At 37.9% G+C, this 11290-nt stretch overlaps 1 protein-coding gene across 1 annotated transcript in view; it reads right to left on the bottom strand.

Annotated features, from left to right (window-relative positions):
• Positions 1-2948: 2948 nt before the first annotated feature.
• TMF1 (TATA element modulatory factor 1) overlaps positions 2949-11290 on the bottom strand; it is an 18344-nt gene continuing 10002 nt past the window's right edge. The window contains exons 7-17 of the mRNA XM_009284508.2: positions 10622-10788; positions 10299-10455; positions 9713-9805; positions 8949-9105; positions 8003-8195; positions 7603-7672; positions 7427-7519; positions 6247-6357; positions 5441-5587; positions 4833-4958; positions 2949-3956 (exon numbers count right to left, since the gene is read on the bottom strand). Coding sequence (XP_009282783.1) covers positions 3813-3956; positions 4833-4958; positions 5441-5587; positions 6247-6357; positions 7427-7519; positions 7603-7672; positions 8003-8195; positions 8949-9105; positions 9713-9805; positions 10299-10455; positions 10622-10788 — 1458 coding nt within the window. The 3' untranslated portion in view covers positions 2949-3812. The remainder of the gene's footprint in view (positions 3957-4832; positions 4959-5440; positions 5588-6246; positions 6358-7426; positions 7520-7602; positions 7673-8002; positions 8196-8948; positions 9106-9712; positions 9806-10298; positions 10456-10621; positions 10789-11290) is intronic.

The raw sequence follows: 11290 nt of genomic DNA, 5'->3' as shown, positions 1-11290 counted from the left end.
GAGGAGCGGTGCCGGGGGCGGCCCGGCGCGGCCCCACCGCCCCCGCTGCCTTCAGAAACTTTCATATTCGCGAGCGGAGAGGTTAATTAACGCCCCGCTTGGCTTGAGATGCCCGTCGGGCACACGGCATCGCTCCTGCGCTCCTTCGTCGGCGACCCGCAACGCCGGGTCCACAGTTTGGCTCAGCTCCTGCTTCGACAAGCGCCGCAGGGGCGGTCGGCACTAGCACTCGAGTACTTCGCACCCTTCCACCACGGGAAAGACCTCTTCTCCCCTCGTTTGCAGGTGGGAAAGGGGGCCCGGGCGCCGGTGGCAAAGGCCCAGCCTGGGAGAGGAACCCCGCGGGAGAACAAGGGGCGGAGGGCAGGGCTGCGGGGGCGCCGGCAGATCCCGCTGGCCCCCTGAAGCAGAAGGCCCTTCTACCTGAATAAAGGAAATTAGTCTAAATTTCACATTATCTTTAGTCCCATTACTGCAGTGCATTTATAAATAAACCAGCCTCTTGTACCTAAATACCCATGACACCACGAGATTTTTAACCGGCATTTGTAACTCTAAATTCGAACTACATCTGATATATTCTAACTTCAGCAATATTTTCCTTTCATACCACTAGGTCCGTACACACCCACCCACCACAAAACTATTTTTAAGTCTTTTCTCAAAGAGAACCAGAGCACACTCTTAGAGCAAAATTTTATTTTACCCTGACCCATGCTTTTTACAGTTTATACACATTTTACAACTAGAAACCAAGGGTTCAAATTTCACCGTGCAATAACCCATTTTGTTTCATACTCAGGATCGTTATAGCCCTTAATAAAACATACGGACATAAATTGCAACAAACTTGTAGCAGGACAAAAAATTAATAGAACTAATCCTCTCTCTCATGTATGGATACATCGGATTTTGAACACCATCTCCCGTGTTGATAAAGGATGCAACGCAACGCCCAGAGAAGCAAGCACCAGCGTAGCCTACACCTCATCCAAACCCACCCGCGTTAACCGAGGCCCTTCTGTCACCTTCCACAGACCAGGAAATAAGCCCCCTCTGAACAGTATGCTTTCAGTAAGCCTGCACATGGCATTTCTTCATACTTGGCATATGCAGTGAAAACGAGGTATAAATTAGTTGCTTTCAGAAGGAATATTCTAAAATAATAAATTTAAACAGAAGTGGACATTAGTATTCTAAGTCCTTTCATTTTGCGTGTTACTTTTCCAGGCAATCTCAGCAACAGCAGTGAACTTAAGGTGTCCGAGCAGATGCTAACCTTAATGTTTCTTCAAAACAAGTGTACAAGATTTATATCAAAGATGATCAAACCAGAATACTTTAAAGTCTACGTTACCTTCCAACAGCCACTTTGTTTTCTAAGGCTTTGATGACTAAGACACAGTAGGCCATCTGATTCTCCTGCAAAAGTAAAGGTTGCACTAAATCGGAATAAAGAATCCAAAAATAGTCAATACAAATATTTCCATCTACTTCTGTAAAATTTAAAAATCTAATACTCTGACAAATGCTTTTATATCTAAAACAGTTAATGCTGACTGCATGTTAAAGTTTCCTGTTTACCTAAGTTCTTCCTGAAAACCCAAGATAGCCTGAGACCTCCTCAACACAGCACCTGTGTCAGCCCTTACCGAGCATCGACTCACACATTACACAGGGAATGTTACCTTCAAAAGCACTGGCAGCAGTAGGTCCAAATAAAAGTTCAAAGGTTTGGGGTTTTTTTTTTGTTTGTTTGTTTTTTAAGCGTGCTGCATTTGTCTACCAAGACTGTAAAAAAAGTGGTGAAAATCAGCAATTTATTGATTTGCTGCAGCAGATAAAAGCTGAATAGAATTTCTAATCTTTGACCAACATAAAAAGTTGTTTTCATTTTTTAAAAGAAGGCTGAACTTCTAACATTTACTCATCGTAATTCTAACAGCAAATCGGTAAGTTCCAACAAGTGCTTTTATATGGAGTGTGTTTTTTATGGGTTTTTTTGTGGGGGTTTTTGTTGTTTTGTTTTTTGAACTTATAGCAACCAACCATGCTTCAATATGAAGGCAAAGTGTTAAATTCTGAGGTTTTTTAGAAGAAAAATGGTTTCACCTTGGTTACTAAAACTGAAACTAAGACAGTAAGAGGGTAGTTCCTTTCCACCTCCCCATTAAAAAAAAAAAGGAAGAAAAAAAAAGAAAAAAGTCTTTCATTTTATTAAAGCAGTTAAAGTTTCGATGACAGATGGGGAGTTAAGACAAAGTTTAGTGTTCTTGCTCTATGGCTTTATTGAAATCCTCAGAATAACTGCCTGAATCTCAAACTGAACTAGGCTTTTCCACGAACATACCCTTGCCTGTGTAACTTCAGTGACTAACTGTTCTCCCAGTGAGGAATAAATCCCTAACACCCGTAGAGAAAAGTCGTATTACTGAGAGGCTTTTCTCCAGAAGCAATTTCTCATCATTCACGTCCTTTGTCTCTCTCAGGCCACTGAATACACAAGCAGGAACAGATTCTCTCACACAAATTACAAGGCGCACAGATGTGAAGAAACCCTTCTCACAGTAGAGGCAATGGTACGATAAGCAAAGAATTTCAACCGCCGAGTATTTCACACAAGTACCTATCACTGCTACGGCTCTGAGATGTAGCAAAACATTTGCTGTCTGGAATGCAGAGAGGAAGAGGCAAGCTTCTTCCGTCGATTCTCAGCATTCCCAAGGGTCCAATCCAAACGTTTCCTCTGACATTACCGAAAATGCGGCTAAACTTCGAGCCATGTGGATGCTATTTGACCAATACCTTGCGTAAGGAATGGCATGAGAAATACTTTGCAGCCACTGGAAACTTGCTTGAAAACTATATTAAGTCACGGTACAATTTTGCAAAAAGTCTTAGCCTTGCTACTTATATACAAGGAACCATGAGAGCAGCAGCAATTAATCTCAAGGAACCATGAGAGCAGCAGCAATTAATTTAAAAAAAAAAAAATCATTTTTCTGCATTCTTCTGAACCATTTTAGCTACTGTTAAAAACCAGCATCCAAATCTATAGAACAAATACTGAATAGTTCAGACTTCTGGTGTTAGAAGTTAAACACATTTAGAATTACAAGCAGAGCTACTGTCTCTAGACAGCTCATGAGACAACACAAGCAATATACAAGATGAAGCTGTGATTTATAAAGTCTCATCTGAGTCTCACACTCTGCTTAGAGGACTTAGTGTAAAACAGTCAGACTAACCTGATTTGTCTAATAATAGAGAATTATCATCCTAATGTTCAGATGTTGTGAGTACAAATATGCGATTTTCTGTCATAAAAATATCCACCAATTATGCTTCAGATAGCAAGCCACTGCTATTTTGTTATTAAAAATTTACTGGTGAGATTTTAGAAAAACTCATCTTAAGAATACTTAAAAAAGACTCATAACGTCATTTTCATAGATACACAGAGTTTATGAACTCAGGGCTGCTTCAGTAAAACTCATGCCTTCCAGCGCTGGTCTCACAAGGTAACAATCATCATTTCTGCTACTGTTTACAAATAAAATGGTCCACCGTTTAGCAAAAACTTAAATAAAGAGATGACCGAGAAAAACAATTTAAATATTGCACAAATAATTTAACTGCAGACAGTACAAGACACTTAAAGCATTAATTTTTTTGTCAACATATGAACTCTATTATATAGTCACACTTTCTATAATACAGTTACTTTTTTACAAGACATTTAAATTCAGCATTTACATAAACAATTATCTTTACAATCTGTTATCACATAATGTTAAGAGTTCCAGCAGGAATTAATTTTGTCTTTGTTTTAAAAGTTCATCTATCTGAGTCTTGTACATGTTTTTCACATCTTCGAGATCCAGCCGGAGTTCTTCAGCTTCCTCTGCTTTCTCTCCATACATCTGAAGAATTGTATTGTATCTTTGATCCAAATCCTGCAAGGACATGCAGTTTGTTATCTGACTGTTTTTCAGCTTAAAAAAAGTTGCTGCTAGGATAGTGTTTTACACTACTAGGGAAAATAAGTGTAGCATTCTTTTATCAAAGTATAACTACTTTACAATGAAGCACACCGTAAATTCTTCAAAAACACTTTATGCTTTGACTCTCTGAACATGGCTACATCTATAGTCTAGATATAAAAGGGAGATATTCCGAAGACAAAGATCCTTGAACTACAAAGAATTAGTGCTGGCTTCGGAGGACGTACTGAAGCACCTTGAAGTTCAACCGCTATAAGCATTAAAAAAACAGTTAGCAAACTGCACTAAGTTTTACTACAGAAATGACCACAGTTTGTGAAATGTTTCATCGGGAAATTTAACATTCTGCACTTAAAGAACAACGATCATTTCCACAGTTATTCCAAAACTATTTCCAATATTTCAATTTAAGTTCTTAAACATTCAGAGGATTAAAGCATTGGTCCTATTACCTGTATCTGTACTGCACACTCATTCAGCTTCCGATCACACTCATAAAGCCACGCTATTTATCAAAACACCCCCTCCTCCAAAAAGACTACTTCCACACAAGTGTCTTACATGAGAAAAACAAGAAAAAAAAAAGTTCTCTCCCTGATTTAACATGCAATCTTATGCACAGTGCACATTTCTAACAACTGCATTTTGAAGTGACTACCTAGTCACGGAATAGGCATTTTTAGATTCTACTATACAAAAAAACCCCAGGCTCTTCAGTCATTTATCATTAGGGGCAGATTTGAATATAATCCTAAATTGATAGGGATATTTCTAAAAAAAACCAAATATGTCCATTTTACATCAGATTTACAACAGAAATACACTTACCTTTAACTGTGTACGTAATTTTGGTATTTCCTTCACTTTTTCTTCAAGTTCATCATTTTGATTTGTTAATTTAACCAGTTCTTCTGCCATTATTGATCGAGTTTTCTCAAGGTTCCCAATTTCCAGCTAAGGTAAATACTTTTAACAATTAGGAGGAGGAAAGAATTTACCACGTTTATAAAACACCGTATCGAAATATTTTGATACGGTAATTAAGGTTTTTTTTCTTAAGCCAGACTATGAAACAGCACACCCTGGAAGCACTCTCACTTTCTTCTCAAAATCTGATCAGTGGTTTGTTTTTTTTATTTTTCAGACAGACAAGTTCAGCTTTCCGGATAGGTCCTTGCCAAAACAAAAAAGGAAGCAACAAATCCTTCTTCTTGCTCTTCCCTACACGTACCTCCGGTGGCTATCCCGGTTAATAGAATTGTCATGAAAGGGGAAGAGCGAATGCACTCTGCTGTGAGGAGAGGGACCAAGCTTTCTGAATATAAAATTGATTGCATATATTTTATATTGAATATAAAATTTGAATATAATATTGATTGCATTAGTATTTACACTTACAAATGCTGTGTTTGGTTATATAAGATTAACTACAGTACCTGTAGATGTGAAATCTCTCCTTCTCTTAGTTTTAGCTGTGATTGAAGGTTCTCAATTATACTTGAACCTGCTCCCATCCTTATAGCGTCATAAAGATTGCTCCCACTAGTAGCTATTGGCCCAAATGAGTGATCATGAGGATCATCCTACAAACAGATGGTTAAAGAAGCTTAAAATTAGACACAAATGTGCACCCTTTGGAATCTTCCCTCTCCCAAAGTATTATTTCATTTAAAATTTAAAATTATCCTGTCACTAGGCAAGCATTTCAATGCTTAAAGTTTGTTTTTAAAACAAAAGCTTAAGGTGAATAGGTACAATCTGAGATAGCTCCTTACTGGCAAGTTCTCATGTCACCTATACAACTGTCATTTAACTTGGACATCGATAACCATATCCACAGGAAAGCAGCAGAAGCAGCAGACTTCACACAGACCACAACAGTCAATGATACTGCCTAGGGAGCAGGGTTGTGCCCTAAACCAGGACTGCTAGTAAAAACAAATCAATTGATTTGACTCCTACTAGTGTTATTCAATTCTTCTAGATGAAATTAGACCTGTGAACTCAGCACCAATTCATGTATATATTACTCTGCAATAAAAGTTGTAGTTTCATGCTGTCTTTCACAGATGTTTTACAATCATAGACATCTTGTAAGCAGGCTTTAGATGCTTCTGCATAGGAATTACCTCGTCTAAGGCCAATATGCTCTTGAAGAGTCATTTTCTACATTAATAAAAGTTCTTGAAGAGGAAAAAAAGCAGTCTGTCAAAAAAAAGCCAATATAACTGATATACGATACCTGTGAGAGGAAAGATGTCTGAAGACCTGCCATGTCAACTCCACTTATGGAACTAGAGCGTGATATAGTTGGAGTACTTGAAACAGTTTCAACTGTAAATGACTTCCGATCCTTAAAAGAAACAAACAACAAAAAAACCCCAAACACACATCACCACCAGTTAGATTAAGAAAAAAGTTTACAAGATGGTGAAAGTCAGATCCTGTAAAGAACAGACTGCCCTTTTCCACCACCAACTACAGAACGTAATGTGACAGATAACCCTTCCCCCATCCCTAAACCATATGAAAGTTCAACAATGAACAACTACTGTGCTACTGACACTTCTAGCCTACATTCAAATCCTCAGACTTTTCAGGAAACAAAGTCAGAAGTTGCAAATTACACCAAAAGAATTTCTCTTTCAATTAGCCAAGGGAAATTCAGAGGCAGTTTTGTATGCCTAAATGTATCACAGGAAGAATATCCTAAACCCAGAAGTATGTCTCTTTTTAGAATGCATGTTAATACCTTTTTTTTTTATGAAGTATATGAATTCAATTCTGAGATTTCTTACATGCTAATACCTTACTGACATACCTTCCAGACAGACTAACCTCTTTCCACAGGCAGCATCTGAAAGTATGCTAGCCCCTAAAGGATAAAGCACTTAGATTTTAGAACTGGAGATGGTAAAAAAACAGTAATAGAAAGTTTTACTTGAATATCAATTGCTAATTAGCAGTAACAAAGTTACTGACTATTGAGGACTCTTCTGTGCCTTGTGACTTAAGCTGGAAAGCATGTGGTACATTACACACAGTCACGTGAAATGCAAAACAGGAATTCAGTGGAAGCAATGCTAGTAGTCTAAGCAAAGAAAACAAGTAGCTTCAGAAGAAAAAAAATCCAAGAGCATTCAAAAAATCAGAAGATTAATCATTATCCATATTTTATCTCTTCTCAGGTTAAATACACTATTACTCAAGACCCATTTCAGTATCGCATCACACAAGCACTTATTTCATTGGAAATAAAAGGCAGTCACAATAAAGAAGTCAAGTCCCTAATGCCTAGGCTGACAGCATATACTGTACTGCTCTAAGTCCACTTGGTTGCTTGCAACAGTTTCAGGTTCTAGATATCTACTAAAATAATGGTAGTGTCAATAAGATTGAATAGAAATGTTTGGTTTTGGTACCTTCTCCTTTGCTGCTTCTTGCACGAAAATTGCCTTCTTTCTTTCCTGTTCAACTTTCATCTTCTCCATTTCTAACTGAGTAGCTAGCAGCGTCTACAAAAATAAATACAGGTTGTTAAACTCCTGCTAGCTCAGACTTCAATGATAACATAGCTTAAAGCTGAAGTAGGCAATACCTTTTCCTTCTTTGCGTCTTCCAAGGTTTTTGCATACTCATCTTTGAGTCCTTCTAGTTCAACCTCATACCTACATTGAGGAAAGAAAGAGGTAGAGAAAGTCAGTAAGTATTCTGTGTTTACTTTAGATTCATATACTTTTAAAACAAACATAGTTTCAAGGCTTTAAAACATCATGAAAGTAACATACTTCAGACAATCTTTACCATGAAACAAAATATCCTTAACAAGCTGGACAACTTTATCAACAGCTGTCATCATTTTGCACGGTCATATCAACACTCAAAAGAATCAAGTCTTTCAACTCGCAGAAATCTGCTGCAGGTGGTTATGTAAGAGATAGCTTACTCCATTTCACCACAATTTTAAAGAGATGCTGTTAAACAAAAGTGCAACTCACCTACTGTTTTCATTTTCCATTTTCTTCAATCTGTTTCTCTCCACTTCTAGCTGAGCCTGAAGGCGGGTATTTTCTTGCCTTAAAAGACTATTCTGGGATTCAGTGGAAGACATCTGAATTTTATTAGAAAGAAGTTCTTCTGTAGCAGCCCGTTCTCTCTCAGCTGCTGCTGCTAGAAGAGTTTGAGACTCACCTAATATTAAGTAAAGAAAAACATGGAATTTAACTTTTTTGATCAAACATCTATAATATAGGTCAATTATTTAAGCATCAAAATGGAATTTGAGGTTTTTTAGATGAAACTAATTTTTCTTTTTTTAAAAAAGAAAAAAAACACCAAAAAACCCCCCAGAACTGTTTTCTGTTATAAAGGAAATTAAGTATTTTCCACCATACAGTTAGAGGAACAAAACAATGCAGAACAAGGAGACTTCATACTCTTTCAGAATGCAATATACAACTACAGATTGCCTCCAGAAAGGAAGTAATTTCTCTGGGTCCACCTTTGGGTGTTTTATGCACTTTTCATTTAAAATAATAGATTACTACTGTATCAACAAATATATGTCTCATCACCTATGCAGTTAGGTAAGTAAATGATTTACAGCATCTAAGCACCAGGCTTGACAACTGAAAATGCTGGTGTACTTCCAGTGTCTCAATGTCCATCCTTCCTTTACATGCTGTAAGGACATGTACACCTTAACACCTCTATCTTACAATCTTATGTTACGCTGTGTTTTGAAGAGGATCAGTGAATTACCTGTCCAAGAACCTTGGCAGAATACCCCACTTACCATTTCCTTACAGAAAAGCATTTTGTGCTCATCTCTCCTCACCCACCATCTGTGCTTTGGGCAAGTGTCAAGCCCTTTTCATTTACCTTCAGCCATGTCACATCTTCAACAAGAGCCTCACTGTTCAGTAAAAGCTAAAAACATTTTACCAAGTCTGTCAGAAAGGTTCTTTTCCAATTTTTCCCACGCAGAGGTTTGTGCTCCCAGTGTGGCTTGCAGGTTTTCTATCTGCCGGAGAAGTGGCCGTGTAGCAGATGTAACACTTTGACTTAGTTCTTGGTTCCGGCTCTCTGCTTCTTGGAGTCTCTGAAATCATGAATTAAATATAATTAAGCTTTAGAATCATATGATGGATTAGAAGATTAATACAGGCTTCAGCAAAACACATAGCAGTTGCTTTACATTCCGAAATTTGTATGTTCAGACTCACAGTAAAGTGTGAAATTTCAAGATAGAAGCCTAATTTTAGATACATGATAGAGCAACAGCCCAGAAATTTACATTTCAAGAGCCCTCTGGACACCACTTGAAACATTTTGGCAATAATCTATCTATCTTCTGGACCTTACCAACAAGAAAAATATTCTTAAGCAGCAGCTAAAGAGTAATTTAAAACATATTTGCTAGCAACTTCAGAGGACTATTACAAGCTTAATGGTTGTACTTTGTCTTATACTAAAAGGATAGCATTACATTTAAAAGGCATCATAAAAATTATGATTTTGTTTTCAATATGTGATTAAAAAAAAATTTTCCTGTAGTGTTTTTATTGTTCTACCCAGGACAAATACTGCAGGTAACCAGGAAAACAAAGCCTCTTTTTCAGACTATTAACGTCATGCTAGGTCTCATTTTCAGCTTGTAGAAGCCCTCCTTGCAGATACAAGTTGACATCATCTATTTGCTACAGCACCTGTTGTAGTTCACCAATTTCCTGGCGTAAATAGTCTTCTTTTCTTGCTGCCTGCTGTTCTGCACGTTGTAGCGCTAGCCTCAGGTCTGCCACCTAAATAAACAAGACATTGTCGCTAATCTCTTCCCAGAAGTTACAGTACCACCTATTCATTGCTACAGTCCTATACCATTTTTAAACACTGTTAGACAGGGTATGTCTGTTTACAAGTTAAGTGAAAGGCTTGAGTTTTGCATGCACAGAGTTACACTCAATTATCTATCGCTAAAAATTTTGTCCAACTAAATTTCTTGAACTTTGCATCATTGTAAAAGCACTACAAACTTAACATAGAACCTGTCAAAGTCCCTTAATTGAGACAAGTAAAATTGGAAGTATTTTTTAGTAAAATTAAAATTTTGAAACTTAACACAACTACCAAAGACTGAACAAGTTCACAGAAAAGAAATTCATTGGGTATTTGCTAAGTACACATAAATGAGTTCCACCTTATATTGCATCTGGTTCATTATGCCAGATGCACACACCATCGGAGTACATTCACTTTTTTCATGTAAAAGTTTTATTCACTGCATTTAAGACCCACCTGAATTGCCAAAGCTTCTTGTTGCTGTCGCGCCTCATCCTGGGCCTTCTCCAGAGCTAATCCAAGCTCTTCCTTTGCCTTCATTTCCCGACTTAGGGCTGCTTCTTGTGCCTCACTGTCCTTTGTAGCATTAGCTTTATGAAGATCTGCAAGTTCCCTGGGGAGGTGGGGGGGAAGAGGCAATGCTTTTGACAGTTTATACAATGCCAACAGTGACTTTGCAAATAACTTCGTTATACATTAACATTTCACAAGCACTGCACAAGAAATAGACACAGAAGCTGAATGTATGGTTGAAGACAGGCACACAAATATCTGCTTACTTATATGCACTGTCAAGTGCTGCCTGGACACTTCTGTTCCGTTCTTCAAGGTCTTCCACTTCCGCCTGAAGCTTGGCAAGGTCCTTTTCTTGTCGCTCTACAACACTGTTCAGTTGTTTAATGCTGTCTCGATGTTGCTTCTCAAGGTCCTCCTTGCCATCAAGCACCTATTAGAGTGCAAACAAGAAGCATGAGACTAATCCCAGTACACAGGGTAGACAACACCACCTGAGGACAATGACAACCGTGGCAACCAGTTCAGGATTAACTTACACAAAATGACTAAACCGATCTAACACTTCACCAAAAAAGAAAGGTTTAGCTCCCCCATCTTCTCCAGAGAAGGGGGCTCTTCTTCACCACAGTTTCACATACTTCCTCATACTGGGTCTGCTACTTGTAAGATATTGCTTCAATCACTGACCGAGCAAAAAAACTGCCCAAATTTTGCTGGTACAGCAAAACTAAAACTAAACTAAAATTTAGTGTACTGAATTTGGTCAGCCCACCTGATAACCAGCAGTATGAGTGCGAACAAGTAGCTGGAAAGATACCTGACCGCAGTTTTAAACTGCTCTGAGAATACACACAGAAATCGCATCTCAGGGTTCCAGTAATATGAAATAGAGAAGTCTCCCAGAAAAGAAAAAAAAAAAAAAAAAAATCAGT

This window comes from Aptenodytes forsteri, unplaced genomic scaffold (genome assembly GCF_000699145.1).
Source record: "Aptenodytes forsteri isolate BGI_AS27 unplaced genomic scaffold, ASM69914v1 Scaffold53, whole genome shotgun sequence".
In the NCBI taxonomy this organism is placed as follows: Eukaryota; Metazoa; Chordata; class Aves; order Sphenisciformes; family Spheniscidae; genus Aptenodytes; species Aptenodytes forsteri.
The sequence above is the reverse complement of the archived record's forward strand: the minus strand, read 5'-3'. Positions and strand labels throughout refer to the sequence as shown.